This window comes from Cynoglossus semilaevis, chromosome 8 (assembly GCF_000523025.1).
Source record: "Cynoglossus semilaevis isolate Cse_v1.0 chromosome 8, Cse_v1.0, whole genome shotgun sequence".
Lineage (NCBI taxonomy): Eukaryota > Metazoa > Chordata > Actinopteri > Pleuronectiformes > Cynoglossidae > Cynoglossus > Cynoglossus semilaevis.
This window is the reverse complement of record NC_024314.1, coordinates 14,882,662-14,901,654: the sequence shown is the minus strand read 5'-3', so window position 1 is coordinate 14,901,654 and position 18,993 is coordinate 14,882,662. Positions and strand designations below refer to the sequence as shown.

Here is an 18,993-nt window from a genome sequence, read left to right as displayed (position 1 = left end):
CCCCTCCTTTCCCTGCTGACGCTTCGCCAACGCCTCCTCCACCTCCTCCCTCTTCTCCTGCCCCCCAGTGGATGGGGGCGTGTGCAGCCGTGGAGACTCATCCTTGTGGTCCTCAGACCCAGACAGAGTTCCTGTGTCCAGGAAGGACAGGGCGTCTGAGGCCACCTCCAACTCTGGGCTCAGATCAGCCGTCTCTGGAGGAGTTCCTCTGACTCCTCCGTTACTCTTTCTCCTCTTTTCCTCTCCTGCCCAGATTCCATTACTGTCCCCACCTCCCTGTGAGAATCTGCCCCCCCCCTGCTGCTGCAGCCTGATGGTCAGCTGGATGTCAGCGAGCAGGTCCTCATGGTCTGCAGCAGAATGGAAGCTGTAAATGTCCGTGTCTGACCCTGAGCTCCCCACTTTATTTCCCACGTCCTCTGCGGGTGAGGTTGCAGCTGTGGAGGTTTTTCTCTGGCTCTCCTTCTCCTTCTCCTTCTCCTTCTCCTGTGGAGGACCTTTCTTACTTCCTGGCTCCAACTTCTTCTTCTTCTCAGGAAAAGCAGCCTCGGTGTCCGACTGACCCAGCTCGTCAGCTGACAGCTCTGGGGTCTTGGTGGTGTCCAGGTCGTCATGTTGAGACCCCAGCACCTCCTCCTTTGACCCTGTGACTGAGGAACTCCCGTCTCCCTTTCCTTTCAGGTTGCCCTTCCTCTTACGGATGGAGAAGACGGAGGACTTGGACTCTGGTTTGTTTTTCTTCTTGCCTGCTCCCACACCATGAACTCCGCCTCCACCTCCTCCTCCACCATTGTTTGCTCCTTTACCTCCATGTTTACTGTGGACTTTCTTTCCTCCCTTCTTGCTCACGTCTCCTCCTCCTCCCCCCTCTTTCCATCCCTCATCCGGAGAGGGGTAGCTTCCATTTCCTGACGCTGCAGCTGCAGCTTTCCTCTGCTTCGCCTCCTGGTTTCCCATGGTGATGCAGGTTCCTTCAGGCCATGTCTGAGGAGGTGCTTGGCTCCTTTTGAACCTCTGCAGGTGATGTTGTTCTTTTTATTTGTATTTTTTCCTCTCCTCCGTCTCTCTGTTGTCTCCTCGTCGTTGTTTTCCGGTGACGAAGGCTGGCGTGGCAGTGATGCTGCCACTGAAGCAGGAGAGACATGCAGCTCCCTCTCCTCCTCCCTCTCCTCCCCCTCCTCTTGCTGCTGCGTTTCCTCTTCTTTCTCTCTCTGCTCCACCCTCCCCCTCCTCCTCATCTCTGCGCTGTAGCAGTGACGTAGACGTCTCATTTTGTTCGCTCATTGGAGGGAAACTGGGAGACGGATGTGACTCCAGGCAGTGAGCTGCTGCTACGTCAGACACACCCCCCCCCCCCCTCCTCAGCACTGGTCTTCACAAAGATTCACTACATTTCCCATCATTCCTAGCCCTGAGATACCCACAATCCCTTGTGTGAACTGGAGGTAAAAGATCAACGAAGAAAGCCTCCACCCATGGGTGGATGTTCATGTTCTGATGTCAAACTCCACTCCACCGCTGTCTCCTCAGTGAAGGAGCAGGTTCCTCCTCATGTCACATGATCTTCCTCAGCAGATGGAGTTACCATGGAGACCTCACAGTGGGTGGCTGTGAAAGAGGCATGAACCAGATGGTGTTGAAAAGCCCAGTCTTGGCTCCTTAGTGACATCTAGCGGTCAGGCTGTAGACTGCAGCCAACAGCAGAACCTGCTGAAAACCCATGATAAATGGATATGGAAACACCAGGGATCGAACCTGTGACATTCTTGCTGTAATGCAAACATGCTAACCACTTCCCCCACAGTGTTCCACTTCTTCTTAACCAGTAGGGTTTAATAGTAGTAGTGTCAGCAGTAGATCATTAGACTGTGCATCAGATAAGGACACACTACAGTGAAGTAGTACTACCATCAGTACTTCAAGTCTGAAACCACTAGAAAACTCTACAACAACCAAACCTTTAAATCCACATGGGGCGCAGATTCTTCTTTGTACCGCTAGAGGGAACCAAAGTACCACTGGTAGTGTACGTACCACAGTGTAAGAAGCACTGTTTTGGTATATTGTAAAAATGTCCAGTGAGCAGAACCACTCTGACCAATCACAGTGGGTGATGAGTGTCAGTGGAGACCAGCCGTCACCAGGGTCAGGTTGTCAGAAACAGTGTCAGTGGAGACCAACCGTCACCAGGGTCAGGTTGTCAGAAACCTGAAGGTCAGAAAGGTCAAGAAAGGTCAAGAAACAGAAGAAAAGAATAATAGATAAAAAATAACTTCACATTCATCTTAAGCCAAAAAAGAGCCACATGAAGAAAAGGAAAGGGAAGAAAGGGAACTGGAATAAACCCTGTCTGAGACCAGATCTGGGTCCAGAGCCAGACTTTGGACAAACCTATTCCAATCATTAAAAACAACAAATGAACTGAAACAAATAAAACATAATCATGCACAACAGGTCTATATTTTTAGGTCTATTTGAAGGTCTGTATTAAGTAGATCAGGAATAAACAGCAGAAAAGAGCGAGGTGGTTTTTTCAGACAACATGAGGGTCATGGACCACACATGGAACGCACACAGTCAGCTGAGAATCACTGCATTGTTAAATGTCATCAAATGCCTTTAATTATTTAACATAGCGTACATTTTTAAATATTTGACGTGAATGTGTAGCTAATAATGTGGACACTCTTAGTTCACCACCACGACTATATATAAATAAGAACCTTTATGAGCCAGCCCAAAACTCTGACAAAACTTAGCCTCACTCCCACTAACAGAACCGGTCCTCTTGAGGGACCAGAACATCTTGAGGTGGACTCAGATCAATTCAGGATCTTCTCACTCTGGAGGGCACACCCGCTGCAGTGTTCTCTGGACCAGGTTCTCACACCGGCTCCCTCTTCTGAAACACCACCTTCTTCTTCTGTGCGTTCCTCCTGCTGCTCCTCCACTGACACATCAGCAGGTCTCTGAAGGTGGTCCTGAAGGTCTTGTTGCAGAGGGCATAGCAGATGGGGTTGATGGCGCTGTTGACGTAGCAGAGCCAGTACCCCAGCGCCCACAGCGTGGGTGGGATGCAGTCCTGACAGAAGGTGTTGACCAGCACCATGATGTTGTAGGGCAACCAGGTGGAGACGAAGGCCAGGAGGATGGCGCTCAGCGTTCGAGCGGCCTTACGATCGTTGGCCTTCTTCTCGTTCCTGCGCTTGTTGATTTCCGTCCGGGCCCTGCAGGCAAAGCGTTTGGCCAGAGCTGCATTTTTCAAGGTGATGGTGGCTGGTGATTGGTCAGGAGGAGAGGAGGAGGAGTCAGTTTGACTTTTGATGGAGGAAGACGGCAGTTTGTTCTTGTTTTCTTCAACTTTTGGTGATTTCCTGCCTGATCCATAGATAGAAAGATAGTTTAGGTGAGTTGGTAGTTAATAAACGATACACATTACTGGAATGACACTGATGACCGGACTTTGGTCTGTGAGCTAAAATCACTGATTTCCTCTATGGACTTTGGTCTGAGCTAAAATCACTGATTTTCTCTGTGGACTTTGGTCTGAGCTAAAATCACTGATTTTCTATATGGACTTTGGTCTGAGCTAAAATCACTGATTTTCTATATGGACTTTGGTCTGAACTAAAATCACTGATTTTCTATATGGACTTTGGTCTGAGTTAAAATCACTGATTTTCTCTGTGGACTTTGGTCTGAGCTAAAATCACTGATTTTCTCTGTGGACTTTGGTCTGAGCTAAAATCACTGATTTTCTATATGGACTTTGGTCTGAACTAAAATCACTGATTTTCTCTATGGACTTTGGTCTGTGAGGTTTTACAGAACTGTTCTAAGATCTTATTCTGACCGACTTGAAGAAAGACCAAACCTTTTGGACCTTCTCCATCTTCTGACAGCCTGTGGTTGTTGGAACCATGGCACTGGTTCTGCCCTGTTGTGGTCGTGTTAGGCCTAGACGATGATGATGGAACCTGAAAGCATAAGATCCGGTTCTTCTTCTTCTTCTTCTTCTCTGAGTCTGTCAGGTTGGTATCGTAGCCGCAGCTCTGTGAGCTCGGCTGTCGCAGCAGAGGAAACATCTTCTTCTGCTGTCTTGACAAACCTTCTCTACTGTTGCTCTCCTGGTTCCCCACCTGGTCTGGCCTGGGCTCTGATCCAGATCCTCTCAGACCCTGCACATCTTTAGCTCTCTTCTCCGTCTCCTGGTAGATCTTCCAGAAGAGGACAGCCATGATGGTCACAGGCAGGTAGAAGGCAGCGATGGCGGTGCAGAAGGTGATGATGGGCTCGGACAGGAACTGGATGTAGCACTCGTGGGTCTGGACCGTTCGCTCACCTACGATGAGCTGCCAGAAGAGAATGGCTGGAGCCCAGAGGATAAAGGAGACGGACCAGGCCAATCCGATCATGGTCATGGCTCGTTTGGTCGTACGTTTGACCCTGTAGGTCAGAGGTCGAGTCACTGAGAAAAACCTGAGGGGAGATTTAGAGGAAGAAGAAAACAATGAGGATCAGCTCAGTGTTAGCGCAACGTTAGCTCCACTGTCTGTCCGTGACCTTCTGTCAGAACATCATGACATCACTTCCTGTCACCTGTCGAAGCTGATGACCAGCAGGTTCATGACAGATGCGTTACTGGCCACGTAGTCGATGGCCAACCACAGGTCACAGACCACAGGTCCCAGAGTCCACTGGTCCATGACGATGTAGGTGGTGTAGAAGTTCATGGACAGAGTCCCGATGGTCAGGTCAGCGAAGGCCAGGCTCAGGAGGTAATAGTTGTTGACCGTCTGCAGAGCTTTGTTGATCCTGAAGGACACCAACACCAGGATGTTTCCAACCACGGTGACCAGCGACAGAGACCCGCTCAAGACTACGATGATGACCACCTGAGGACGAAGAATCAAAGACAAGACCACCGATCCACTGGTCCACTAACTGGACTAGAAATGTCCAGTCAGTGTTGGTGGAACTGGTTCTTACCTGCCAGATCATGTGTCCTCCCAGTAGATCTACGCCCCCTACTGGTAGAGCAAGTGTGTTGTTACCAGCAGAATCAGTGACATTTGCTTCTTGTGTCAAGACTCCACTGACGTTGGACCAGTGGACCAGAAGAGAGCTGAGAGACATGACCATGTCCCGGTCCTGGACTGAGTCTCCTACAGAAGAACTAAATATGAACTGACGGAAATTAAATAGTTTCTTTTGTTGGTGCTTAGAAAATAAATCACTAATAGTTGTTGACCTCAGGTTAGATTATATGCTGATGACAATCAACTATCCACCACATCAGTCCAAAAAAGAAACAAGAACAACAACAACCACACACTTTAGGGACTGGTATCTGGTCAGTTTTCATTAACAATATTATGATACGTAGCAGTAGTAGTATTCATAATATTAGTACTATTGTGGTGGTGGTGAAGACAGTACCTGGATTGGCTGACTGGAACATACTGGAATCAGCTGGTTCTGTCGGACTGGGTTCAGATGAAGAACTGGACGTCAGGTTCATGTTGACCTCTTGACCTCTGGAAGCAGAATGTGGAAATTTTCGACACGCTGCAGCGGTTACTATTTCCTTATTAGGAAATGTCTCTCCCCACATACGGCTGGGCCTCTTGGTACCGTTCACTGTTTGAACCACTCGGTACTGACCACACCTTTATTAGTGATTTAATTTTCCAGCTCTGCATTGATGGTTCTAGCATTGATTAGCAAAGCCTGTAAAGAACAGATGACATCACTCCTACAGGCTGAACTAATTACAGCCGCAACCATCAGAGCCGTCAGAGCCTGTGGTGGTCAGGACAGGAGGGTTCATGGGAAAAAAAAGGTCCAGAAATCAACACAGGCACATGGAAAAAACTTTATCAATGTAGTACAGAGAGAGAGAGAGAGAGAGACTGAGAGAGTTAAAGAGAAATGAGAACTGCGGACAATTTAAGTGTTTGTTCTTCGCATCATCAAAAACCACGATGATAAAATCATAAATGAGTAAAGTATTCCACATACAGTACTAGGATGACAGTACTCAGTACTCACTTGACTGTCTTAGAACGCCTCATACTTAACATCCTTTAATTAAAGAACAGTAAGGAATAAAAATGACTGGAGTGAATAAAAACAAACGACAAATATCTGCTGTTGTCACTTCAGTATCAGCTCCTGTGGAAATGTAATGAGAAATGTCACTGGATTTAAAAGATACTTGAAATCAACAACAGAAACAAACTAAGACTAAAGAAAAAAGAATCTGGAATATTTGAAAAATAGGCAAATAGTACTACTACAACTAGTACTATTACTACTACTAATAACAATGGAAATAAAATACTCACAGACGGAACCCGGGGTTCTTGGGTTGAGACTGAAGTTCAGCTCTGATCTGGAGAAAAGACCTGCTGTGAGTCTGAGTCTAAACTCCTCCCTCAGCCTCTGATCACAGCAGTGATGATGATGATGATGATGATGACGATGATGTCTCAGGTTCCTCTTCAGTCCTAATGACTAAAGTTGACTAGAACTCTGGGACTAGTTCATCCAGAACCAGCTGTTGATCACAGGTTCTCCTCAGACCTCCCTGTAGACGTGGAGTGTATTAAACCCTGTTGAAGCTCAGCTTCAGTGTGAGTCAGCAGGGGGCAGCACTGGTTCAGTTTGGTCGAGGTAAAGACCAGAGGCTGTGAGGATTTTCTTTTAAATCTTCTCATTTCTTCATGGTTCCTTCAGTCCTCAGAAGAAACAGTTCTGGATGATACAAACTCTCTCTCGTCATCTTCATCTTCATCGTCTTCGTCTTCGGACGATGAAGATCTTCATCTTCATCGTCTTCGTCTTCGTGGACCTCGTCTTGGTCCAAACCTCACAGTTCAGTTCTCTGCAGAATTCTAGTCACCGTCGTTGTCCTTCAGCTCCAGACTGGACTCCTTTACCACTGTGGTGTGTCGTTCTTCTGGACACCTCAGACCCATCTCTAACTGGTTGTCTTCAGGACCAGCCTGACGTTCTCTGAGCAGAGCTGAGAACTTTTCCTTCAGTCCACAGAACAATGTTCAATAACAACGTTCGCCACTAACATTTTTAATAAACTTTTATTTCAAAACCATGCAAATTCCATTCATGGCTCACAGACTCCGCCCCATCTTTACACATTCACATTTCAGAAGTTGCATGCCCCTCCCCCCAGTGGTAAATATGGAAAATATTTATTTATTTGTACACGATATCGCAATTAAAAAAAAACGTTGGCATAACATTTTATCATGAGGCAATGCTATGTACATGACAACATCCGTTAGCCTCTGATGTTGGAACATGTGCAGTCGTCAGCACAACACATAGAAAAAAACACTTCCTGTTATCACCTCAAGTTAAAGGTGCAATCTGCGTAAACACGTCCGTTTCCAATTATGGCCACTAAAGGGAGTAATTGTCACTCAATGTCCAATAGATTTCTTTAAAGGTTTAGGAAAAAACACGTAGAGAACTTGCACTAAACAGCGTGATGGGATGGTTTATGAAAACACGGAAGACACTGATTTTTGCCACGCAAGGTTAACGTACTACGTTGGCACAAAGACGAAGTCGTGGAGATGTAGACAAGGGAAAACTGCAATGTGATGTAAAAAAAATAGATCCAGCTGGTTAATTCTCCAAGTGCATATTTGTTACCAAAATTATGCTGCAGACTGCACTTCACCTTTAGCACAATTAGCTTTAGCATTAGCGGCTGGTGGTTTTTAAGCCAAGTATCGCAATTATTGCGATTCTAAATCTTAGACTGAAATTAGGATTCACGGTCAGGTCAGGAGACGGTCAGTTGAATCTGGGCGTGGGTCAGTGCTGGAGTGCAGTCGGGTGGAATATTTCAAAGATTAAAAATATTCTACTCTTCAACGTATTGGACGGAGTCGTGTCTCAATTCAGGCTCCGTCTACATTAGCTGCAACACACTTTAGCATCTGTGTTTGACATCACAAGTTTCTTAACTGAGCAGCTTGACTGAGCAGCTGTCACAGCCACATGCTTTAGAAATATTCAAAATTAGCAACAAATATAAAAATACCCCACCAAAATAGCTTTTGTTGCTAGCGGCTATTTAGCTAGTGGCTATTTAGCCAGATGGCACCCTACTGGTGTCATCCAGAACTGTTCTAAACAGTTCTTGCTGTTCTAGCTTGTTGCTGCTGTGTCAGTGTGTTAGTTAAGTACCTACAGTTGGCTGCATGATAACGATGTTCAATGTGTCTTTGACATAGCTACACTGGTAGCTAACAATGTCCACAGCAGCTATCTGCTAGAATAACTAGTGTACTTAGTTGTAGTTGCCAACTACTGTGTGGTACCACCCTGTGGTATGCGCCATGCGGCAGTTAAACGTGTAAAAGGTGCAGTCTGTGATGTCCATGGCTGCTATCAGCTAATGAGGATTATACTGTCGTGATAATAAACAAACTCTGTACCAGAGTAGTCGCTGTAACAGTGGTAATAACACCAGCTGCTGGAGCAGCATGTGTAGAAGCTAACTGTGCTAGCAATGACTAAAACCAGTACAGCTGTAACAAAGTAGTACTGTAATGAAAACAAACTGTAATAAAGCTAATGTAGCATCTATTTTAGCATTTAGCAGTGAGTGCACGTGTGCCCAGTATAAGTTCATGGTTCGCTGTACAAATGAGAAAATTGTGTTTAAAACGTCGTTGTTGTTAACAAACCTATTGACTCTTGGGTTAGATTTGAATAGTCATGATATTCATGTGTTTCTGTTAAACAAAAGAGACAAAACTACACTGAATGTAAGAGGCCGTCCTTTAAAGTCAAATCTGTTTGGGTTAATACTGTAGCTTAAATTTAAAAAAAAACTAGTAAAACCAGTAACTACCTCAGTGTGTGTCGGCCAGAGGCGGCTTTTCCTAGTCCAACAGAAAGAATGAGTGGTTGTCGGATGAAGGAGGCAAACATCACTGAAACACAACATCAAATCACATTTCCTGTTAAATTCACTGGGTTAGAACTGATCACTGGGTTAAAGGTCACAGATTCAGACTTTAACTTTGTCGTCCTGCGTCCTCATCATGCTGTGTTTATATTTTCAGATTTTTTTTTCTCATATAAAGAGAAAACAAATATTGCATAAGATAATGAAGACAGTTTGTGCAACAGTTTGTTGGATGTAAACACACACAGACACACACTTCCTGTTTGTGGTAAAACAACAGGAAACAGAATTAAACCAGCATTGAGTAACAATTATTATTCTTTATAATAATTATTCTAAAATTATTTAGATTCACTTGTGCATTTTTCTGACCTGTGTCTGAGGTCCAAACTTTTTTGAAGGTCCATGTCACACCACGTCACGAGTACTTTTGTAAAGGTGTAAATACTTGGATGAGAGTGGGTGTACTTCCTGTTGGTCAAACTGTGACCTTACAGTCAGATGTGTAGCGTGATGGACCAATAAGGTCGGTTTTAAACTGAAAATATTTATGTTACATTTTTGCCTTTTTTCATTCATTTGTGCCCAGTTGGAACAGTCTAACTTCTGGCTAACGTCGTGTCCTCACCCGTACCTAACCGTTCTGTACTGTACCAGCCTCACCACAGACGAAACACTGGTCTGGACCCGTGGCTCATTAGCATTAGCTGTTAGCATGTTAGCTGTATGTGTGCGACACCTGGCTCAGTAAGGCACCATTTCCTCTCGTCTCCATGATCTTCATCTTCATCATCAATCCTCAGTACCAGGAACTGTATGCGGTGCTGCAGCACTAACCAAGACATGGTTCTACCAGAACTGTTCAATGCCAAAAAGTTCCAGGAACTGTTGAACTAGGATTAGGTTTCCACGCTCTGACCTGGGAATGCTGGGAAAACACAGAAGAATTTAATCTGGAACTATTCAACACAGATGAATTTCCCCAGGCTCACCACCGGGGGTCTACAGTCTCGAGGCAGCTTGTGTCCTAGTGGTTGGAGGACAGGTCTTGTAACAGGACGGCTGCCGGTTTGAATCCCAGTGGTGTGCTGCTCCTGTGTGGACTGGTACTGATGGATGGATGACAGGTAAGCTTCCTTAGGGCAGTGGTTCTCAAGATGTGGTTTGTGTACTCCTGGAGGTACTGATTACAGCTGGAGTATATTCTTACTCACTTTGTGTGTGGTTTTAGAATAAATCGAAGTACTAGTGGTAGTACTACTTCAATGAGCAGTAAATAGTCTAATACTCGTAGTAATAACGTCTCTTCTTCTCCTTCGACTGGTCTGAATAGTGTAGGTCTGGAAAGTTCTAGTGGTGGAGACAGATATTGGGGGCGGGGTTTAAGGTGTAAATATTTAGAGAACCACTGCCTTAAAAGAAATGATAAAGCATAGGTCAAAAGGTTCTCGGTAGGCGTACTTGCAACTTCCTGGTACTACAGTACTGGGTGGAAACACAGTGTGAGAACAGGTTCAGTATTGCTTCTTCTCTACAAATGCACACATGGAACCACCATGTCCTGCTGCAACATCTCTGACCAGGAGGGTCAGTACCAGGTCAGTACCAGGTCAGTAACAGGTCAGTACCAGGTCAGGACCAGGTCAGTACCAGGTCAGTACCAGGCCAGGACCAGGTCAGGACCAGGCCAAGTAACACAAAGTGCTGGGTGATGGTCTGATGGAGGAACAGAGACACTGAGTTCTTCTGCTCAACAGGAACATGGGAACATGTTGATGATGCTCCTTTCAAAGTAAAAGCCTTTCCTTGGAGAGCCCTTCAGACACCTCCCGTCTCCCAAACCTAAACTTTCAAAAAGCTCAGACTGTCTCAGAGACACTTCCTGTACTTACTCATGCAACGTGCAGTGTACACCTCAGAAGAACCTTAGACGTTCTTCTGAGTCTCTCTTTCACTTCATTCCCGTCCAGAACGTCTTTCAGGAAGTGTCCCAGCTTCGTCTTCCATTTTCTGTGGTGGTATTTTTGCTTGATTGTGAAAGAAACAAAAATAAAAAGTCTATGTTCTACGTTTCTGTGACCATTCCAAACAGTGTGCTGCAGCTGAGCCTCTGGATGAGGAAGAGCTGGGATTTCCTGCACAGACTGAAGAACCTGTGGTTGGATGGAGCGGAGAAGTCCTGGAGAGCAGCAGTATGGATGGTGTGAGGGACATGGAAGGTGAGAGCGCCCCCTACAGTCACCTAAAGCCCATGTGAAGAGCCTGCTCCTGTCAGAACAGCTCAGTTCAGCTGATCCTCATACTGTTTCCGGAAACAGTCTCCAGCAGGGAAGAATTCCCAACAACGTTCCTGGTACATCTTCCAAACATAGGACTCCTAAAGGACGGAGGAGGAGACGACAACAGGGAGGAGGAGGTCAGCATGGAGGAGATGTGAGAGGCTGGAGGTCTGAACCTGAAGCTCAGTGTTTATTACAGAGAGAGTGTGTGTTGGTGTGTTTGTCACCTGTCCTGTGTGCTCGGTTTCATCTTTGTTGATCAGATACATCACAAAGAATCTGAAACACACACACACACACACACACACACACACACACACACACACACACGTGTCAGAGGAGAACACTAGTACACACACATACAGCACGATTTACACAGATTTGTACTGCAGTCAGTGCTCAAATACTACTGTAGTACTCACAGGTAGTTAGCTAAGTTGTGCTCCTGTAACGTGTGCGTTTCAAAGCCGTGAGGCACCGTGTCAAAGTAGTCGTTACCGATTCCACAGATGAAACATTTGGTCTGGAACAGAAACGTGGAGACTAGAGTTAAGTACAACAGTAGCTAAGCGTTAGCCAGAAGATACTTGGTCAATGTGAGCCATAACATTTAAGTAGCAGGATGTCTTCAACACTGAAATGTGTGTTAGCAGGTTTAGCTTAGCCTACATTATCAAAATAAACACTGTGTGTGTTAAAGTGTAGGATCATCACTTTCTATGTGCCACTGTGCATCACTAGAATGCTGCTAACATGCTATGTGTAAGGATTCCTCTGACAGGCTATGTGCTAGTGTGCCGCTAACACGCTAATCTGCTAACACCCCTCTTTATTAGCCTTCACTGCGACCTAGCACTGCACTACAAAGCCTGCAATAGCATCTTCACTGGTACACTGCTAATATGCTAAATCCTAATGCTATGCTTAAATGACTTAACAGGTAAGGTGTTAGCTTGTGCTAACACACTACGTACTATATCATTTGCATTAGCTCCATCCAGTGGACAAATATCTAAATATCTGTCCTGGTGAAAAAGTTCTGACCTAGTTTATAGGACTGGATGGATATGAAACAATGGACCAGGGCTTTAAATATGTTTAAGCTCCACCTACAGGACAGGGAAGGAGATCTCAGTGATAACAATTTATTAGAGAAGCAGGTAAGAGTTTTTTTTAATTATTCCAAACGACCAAAGTTTGCCAAAAATCTAACGTTGGCCTGAAAAGCTAACGGGTTCTTTTACCTCCATGTCTTCTTTGACTTGTTCCTGCTGGTCCCTCAGTTCTCCAAAGGCATCAATAATCAAACCTAGAAACAGCAGGGATAACACAGGAGTCTTTTTAATTCACAACAACAAGAAAAAAAGTTCAGTGACTCAGTCCCTTCTTCTGGTGTGTGTGAGTGAGTGTGAGCAACAGCGCCCCCCCTCACCTTGGATGATGGCCAGCAGGATTACAATGACGAAAAAGAAGAAGGTGATGTCAAAGATGATGCGGTAGATCTCGTACTCGTCCCCCGCCGGGTCCTCAATCTGGTCCCCAATGCCCCCACCCGCTCTGACGCCAACGTACATGTGGAACATGTAGCACTGGCAGGAAGAGTAAAACAGGAAGTGATGTTCAACAAACCGGTACTCACTTCCTGCTCAGTTAGTCAGAACACTGGTAAAGCTGGGAGTTTTTGAAAAGTTTAGATCTAAACTCCTGAAGCAGCGTCATCAGCATCATGTGACCTCAGATGACTCATCAACACCCACTGAGATTCACTGGACGTTTTACACAGGAGGTGGGGCTCATTATGACCCATTTATAACTCCATGTGTGTCTTGAACATTTGGGCTGAAGAAACGTGACTCGACCACAGTACACGTGGCGTCACAAACTCAAAATATCTCTGTGGTTCTACACGTTTATTAACCTGTTCAACACTGCTGCTGTTACTGCTGCTGCTGTTGCTGCTGCTGTTACTGCTGCTGCTGTTGCTGTTGCTGCTGCTGCTGCTGCTGTTACTGCTGCTGTTACTGTTGCTGCTGCTGCTGTTACTGCTGCTGCTGTTGCTGCTGCTGATGCTGCTGCTGCTGCTGTTACTGTTACTGCTGCTGCTGTTACTGCTGTTGCTGCTGCTGTTGCTGCTGCTGTTTCTGCTGCTGCTGCTGCTGTTACTGTTGCTGCTGCTGCTGTTACTGCTGCTGCTGCTGTTACTGCTGCTGCTGCTGCTGTTACTGCTGCTGTTACTGCTGCTGGTACTGTTACTGCTGTTACTGCTGCTGTTACTGCTGCTGGTACTGCTGCTGCTGCTGTATCATTTTTGACCTTAATAGGAATCACAGGAAGTCTCCAGGGATGTTACAGTCAGTTGATCACAGAGAAAAAGTAAGGACATTTCTGGGTTACAGAATGCCACCCTGTGACCTCCTCCTCCTCCTACTCCTCCTCCTCCTCTTCCTCTTCTTGTTGCCAACTCCTTGTTGCCAACTCCAACCCTTTTATAGTCTTTGTGACAGAAGACTGAGCATCATCCTCATTCGTTTATGAAAGGGTTAAAAACAGAACAGTTTCCTGCAGAAGGAAAATCCAGAACAACGATGAAACACACACACACACACACACTCTCTCTCTCTCACCGTCAGCATGTCGTCACACTTCATGTCCGGCAGCTCTCCATCTTCACTCTTGTTGTAGAACTTCCTGAAGAAGTTAAAGGCCACCACCGTGTAGAGGTAAACCACCACGGCCAGCAGGCCCACGGTCAACACCAGCTGCACACAGACACGTCAGTCAGTACTGCACAGACAGACAGGGTGGAGGAGAGCACAGACATAACCTGTGGAGCTGCTGAGAACTGCTCCACCTGTTTGCCGTTGTGTGTGACCGACGACAGGATGGTCCGCAGCGTCTTGAAGCCCATGGCGATGTCCAGCAGGTGAGCAGCGAAGAAGAAGTTGTTGTAGTGACCCAGGATGGACATGGTCATGTACCAGGCCAGATACAGGAAGGACTACAGGTGAGAGAGGGTACTGCAGTCAGTGTGTCAAAGGTCAAAAGTCTGCTCACTAGGATTTTAATTTTATTTATTAGCTTTGGAATAAAGTAGTAGTAGTACTGTAATAATACTCAGTGTAATACACAGTGACATTATGGTCTGCATGGTCTAATAAGACCAACAATTTCACAACAAAAAGGCACCGGAACCAACGAGGGTCTGGTTTTACGTCCCAGTCTGAGTGGGGTGAGTCAGAGCCCTGAGGAGAGAAATTGTTGTAAATAACTGACGTGAACTCACGTTGTCTGTGAAGACCACCCCCAGCTTCCAGATCTGGTATTTAACGTCGATGGAGTTTAAACTGTGGACACAGGAGACAAATCAGGAATCATGGGAGTGGGTTTTTTTTTCACAAAATAAAACACACATCCATTTAGTTCAGGTGTCTCACTGGAGGACGTCTGGTTCTAGACCAGCCCTGGCTGAGGACTGAGCTACGTACATGTGCAGGACCAAAGTCCATCCATCACTGATTTTCTCCATGGACTTTGGTCTGAGCTAAACGTTTGCTGTTAGCTAACAGACTCACACAGCAGCCAGGGAGCCGTCTCTCCTGGGCTTCCTCTTCTTGTGAGCGTCACTGAAGTCCAGAGCGGCCTTGTCCATCCCCAGGAGCTCGCTGATTCGGTCGTGTCCATAAAATTCTCCGTATTTGTCCATCACCTGAGGAGAAGCAGTGAAGACTTGGTTTTACTCAGGGCGCAGGATGGATGTGGTTCTACTGTGAACAGTTCCCTGATTCCGAGGTCACACTCACCTTCCTCTTCACAAACTTGTCCCAGTAGTTGTTTGGAAACGACCTTAAAGGAGAAGAGGGTTTGTTGTTAAAGTCATTATTAACAACGATCTGAGGGGAAACAGAAACTGAGGCGTGCTCACACACACACACACACACACACACACAGTGGACGGACTCACTGTGTGTTGATGACCAGTCTGTCCCACTGTCCTTTGATGTCATCTTCTGAGGGCTGCTCTGTGATGTACAGTCCATCAAACTCCAGCTTCCTGGCCACTTCCTTCTCCCTCTTAAAGATCACCAGAGGAACCTGCAGCACAGACACACACATCTACAGACCGAGCTCTGCTGCTCTGAGCGGCACCAGGAGCGAAGGTCATCCAGGGTCAGCAGTGACGGAGGCTCTCACCTTCAGACAGTAGTAGCCGATGATGCAGAAGAAGGCGATGACGGTGTGAAGGACGGCCAGGATGCGGAGCGTGGGCTCCATGTATCCACTGCTCTCCTCCAGGACAAAACGCACCGTAACAGGTTTCTGTGGTTCTCCTGTCTCCTCCAGAACCTCCTCCTTCGTCTCCACCACTTCACCTCCTCCGCCCAGTGAGTTCCACCGAACACCACCGTCAGAAGGGGTGTTGGCGTACACAGGACCCTTGTCCTCGACCACAGAGGAGGACGTAGAGACCTGGACAAGTGTTAAGAAGATGGAGGTCGGAGTGAGAGACAAACTCTTCTCCAGATGTTCTCTCACCTGTGATGTTCTAACAACAATATGAAACACAGTTATTTCCAGGGTCACGTGTGGAGACAACCAACCATTCACATCACCATTCACACCTCCATTCACACCACCATTCACACCACCATTCACACCACCATTAACACCACCATTCACACCTCCATTCACACCACCATTCACACCCCCATTAACACCCCCATTCACACCACCATTCACACCTCCATTCACACCACCATTCACACCCCCATTCACACCACCATTCACACCCCCATTAACACCCCCATTCACACCACCATTCACACCCCCATTAACACCCCCATTCACACCACCATTCACACCTCCATTCACACCTATGGTCAGTTCAGAGTGATCCACTCTGTTTTTGGTCTGTGGAGAACCTGGAGAGAACACACACACACACACACACAGAAGAACTCATAGTAGAAAGAGCAAACGTTGACCTATGTGCTGTACGGTCAGAGCACCAACCGCTGAGGCACCGTGTGAGCCCTCCATCAGTTTACCTTGTAGAATAAGAGGATGAAGTTGATGGCGAAGGCCACGAACAGAGCCAACATCCTCATGTTGTAGAAGTTCCTGGCAAAATAGTTCTGTGAACCGACACAAACACAGTGAAAGGTACTACCTGGTACTCCCTCTACAGACTGTGGACTGTAGGTCCCAGTGAAGGTCCACGTACCAGCAGTTTCCTCTGATAGGCTATGATCTTCTTGATAAAGGCCGACTCCTGAAGATCTGGTTCATCAGACCTGGACTTTCGATGTCTTCTCACTTTGGGCTTCATCTTGTCGTTCTTCTGTAGTTTCCCTGGCTCCTCCACGACCCCCTCCCTGACATCACACAGCAGCAGGTCATTCACACTGAGCCACCATCCTGACATAAAGATCTGGACGTCATATACCAACCCTGATGGTTTCTCTGGTTCTCCTTCAGATTCCAGCGCTACTTCCTTCTCCTCTGAACCTTTGGACTGGAACAGAAAAACAAAGTCCTGGTCCAGAGCACGTCTCTGTGAAGGTTCTCATCATCCTAGTCACTTTTTCAGACCTGAAGAAAGTTTTCTTTTTACCTGATGCCTCCGTCTGAGCTCAGTGGGGGGCGCTGTTGTTGCTGAGGTCTGAGCAGGAACAGGTGAGTTGAGCAGCTCCGTCAGACTTGCGTTGGGGTTGTGAGGGCTGATCTTGTACTGGCCCCCCTCCCTCCTCAGGTCCAGACCAAATATGTCGGACAGCAGCTCCGTCTCACTGGGGTTCACGACCAGGTCGGCCAGGTCCTCCTTGGTGGAGCTGCGGTCTGAGGGTCTCCTCTCTCTGTCCTCACCTTCTCCTCGAACCTCGTCCTGGGTGGGGTCGGGCATGTTGGCCAGGAGCTCTGACACCTGTGGATGAAAGTCCATGTGACTTTGGGACCATGAGTGGACATCGGTTCAAACCTGGTGGAGCCTCATCAGGTCAGACCTTTATGGTCTTGGCTCCTTCCACCAGGTTACCACCCATGAAGGTGTTGTAGAAGATTCGACAGAACCCTCTGGCCACACTGAAGGCGACATGGAGGAGACCCAGTAGGATGGACCAGTACAAGGAGACCAGGGTGGTGACCAGGTCCTTCACTGTCATGTTCTTTATCTTCTTCATCTGCTTCTTCAGGCTCTTCATGGACAGAACCTGGGAACAGAGGAAATGGAAAAGTCAAACCTTTGACAAGAAAACAGGAACAGAAACATGGAGAAAAGTTCTGAAGTCTGAGAAGAACATTTTTAGTTTTTAATCACTTACAGGCACCGGAGATAAAAGAACCAAAGTAATCAGTAACCACAACTAGTAGTAATAGTAGTAGTAGTAGTAGTAGTAGTACACACTGTGAATTGCCTTAAAAAGCAGCTGATTTATTTAAAGTGTGTACAAACCAAACTGTACTTTTGTAATATAGTAGTAGTACTCTAGTATTAAATATTTAATACAAACATGTATTAGACCCACCCCCTCCACTCAGACTCTTACTTTTATCAACAGCATGACGTTGTAGCGCAGAGCCACCAGCGCCATGCAGACCGTGGTGACGGAGAAGAAGCCGATGTCTGGGTTCTCCTCATCCGGCTTCTCCTTCTCATTCTCCTCCTTCACAGCCGATCGTTCTCCAGCATCGGACATCTGAGCGGCCAGCTGCATTTCAAAGATGGTGTCCTCACAGAAGTTGACGAACAGCTCCATCTTCTCCTTCTCACCGCCTTCGTTCACCACATCAAAGATGAACTGTCGCTTGGACTCCTTCACCTAAGGCGAGACCACCAGATGGAGGTTAAGAAAACCTATAGCCGTGAAGGTGGTGTTTCAGGTGGACCCTGTGGTCACAGGACCCTCCTCACCTGCGGTTTCTCCCACTGAGTCCGGCTGGACTCACTGATCTCAAAGTAGACCCTCTCGATGCGCTTGGCGCTGCCCATAATCTCGATGCGGCCCAGGTACGGCTGGAAGTAGTTCAGGACGCTCTCAGCCAACTCCAAGAAGGTCTGCAGACGAGTGTCGTGGGGCATGTGCTCCGACAGGTTGGTGAGGAGAACGGCCACGTTGAAGCCGATGTCCTTCAGACCAGAGACATCACAGAGAGAAGATGTGAATGTGGACAGATGCTTCTGGTTCTATTTAAAGACGCAGATGCAGGGACTGTCCAACAGGACGGAGCAAGTGTCTCAGTCAAAAAGTCCTCAGACATGTTGTTTATCATTCCTGCAGGTGTCAGAGGTTAAAGACTGAAACCAGTTCAAACTGGTCTCTGTCTCCAACAGAACAGACAAAGAAGCAGGTCGTGACCTGGTGTCAAAGGTCATCCTTCAGAATTCTACATCTGATGGAAACACCACAGAAGAGATTTTTAGTCAACATTTGTCTGAGGACTTTTTGACTTGACAAATGTACAGGGGCAGATCCAGGGTGAACGTTCAGTCTTTGGCCGTTTACCTTGGCTGGTTCATGAAAACGTTCCACAAACTCTTCATAGTCCAACTGTTCGTTCTCGTCCGTCTCAGCGCAGGACAGCAGGAACTCCGTCTCTGACTGGGTGTAGTGTTTGTGGCTCTCCATGGCTTTGTGGAAGTCCCTCTTGGAGATGACGCCTGTAATGGAAAAAAAATCAGAAAAGAGTTCTTTCAGCTCCTGATTCTTCATCTCTAAAGTTCTCCAGAGGATACAGTGAAGAAGAAAAGAAGAGTGTGATCAACCAAGTCTC

The 18,993-nt window shown here is 46.8% G+C and overlaps 3 protein-coding genes across 3 annotated transcripts in view; all 3 read right to left on the bottom strand.

Annotated features, from left to right (window-relative positions):
* fmn2b (formin 2b) overlaps positions 1-1,947 on the bottom strand; it is a 13,462-nt gene extending 11,515 nt beyond the window's left edge. The window contains exon 1 of the mRNA XM_025057415.1: positions 13-1,947. Within this exon, the coding sequence (XP_024913183.1) occupies positions 13-957 (945 nt within the window). The 5' untranslated portion in view covers positions 958-1,947. The remainder of the gene's footprint in view (positions 1-12) is intronic.
* A 238-nt stretch (positions 1,948-2,185) lies between these two features.
* On the bottom strand, positions 2,186-6,474 carry chrm3b (cholinergic receptor, muscarinic 3b). The gene is made up of 5 exons (XM_017034316.2): positions 5,440-6,474; positions 4,990-5,165; positions 4,600-4,895; positions 3,875-4,479; positions 2,186-3,378 (listed from the first exon to the last, which is right to left on the bottom strand). Exons 1-5 carry the CDS (start codon positions 5,612-5,614, stop codon positions 2,885-2,887), a joined length of 1,746 nt encoding a protein of 581 aa, XP_016889805.2. The 5' UTR covers positions 5,615-6,474; the 3' UTR covers positions 2,186-2,884.
* Positions 6,475-7,081: 607 nt separating this feature from the next.
* ryr2a (ryanodine receptor 2a (cardiac)) overlaps positions 7,082-18,993 on the bottom strand; it is a 54,243-nt gene continuing 42,331 nt past the window's right edge. The window contains exons 98-117 of the mRNA XM_025057408.1: positions 18,726-18,880; positions 18,134-18,349; positions 17,769-18,041; positions 17,226-17,432; positions 16,838-17,146; positions 16,674-16,738; positions 16,448-16,598; positions 16,272-16,358; positions 15,418-15,693; positions 15,188-15,318; positions 15,027-15,069; positions 14,799-14,932; positions 14,510-14,570; positions 14,078-14,224; positions 13,851-13,985; positions 12,659-12,815; positions 12,471-12,535; positions 11,649-11,749; positions 11,454-11,505; positions 7,082-11,324 (exon numbers count right to left, since the gene is read on the bottom strand). Of these exons, the coding sequence (XP_024913176.1) occupies positions 11,229-11,324; positions 11,454-11,505; positions 11,649-11,749; positions 12,471-12,535; positions 12,659-12,815; positions 13,851-13,985; positions 14,078-14,224; positions 14,510-14,570; positions 14,799-14,932; positions 15,027-15,069; positions 15,188-15,318; positions 15,418-15,693; positions 16,272-16,358; positions 16,448-16,598; positions 16,674-16,738; positions 16,838-17,146; positions 17,226-17,432; positions 17,769-18,041; positions 18,134-18,349; positions 18,726-18,880 (2,861 nt within the window). The 3' untranslated portion in view covers positions 7,082-11,228. The remainder of the gene's footprint in view (positions 11,325-11,453; positions 11,506-11,648; positions 11,750-12,470; positions 12,536-12,658; positions 12,816-13,850; positions 13,986-14,077; positions 14,225-14,509; positions 14,571-14,798; positions 14,933-15,026; positions 15,070-15,187; positions 15,319-15,417; positions 15,694-16,271; positions 16,359-16,447; positions 16,599-16,673; positions 16,739-16,837; positions 17,147-17,225; positions 17,433-17,768; positions 18,042-18,133; positions 18,350-18,725; positions 18,881-18,993) is intronic.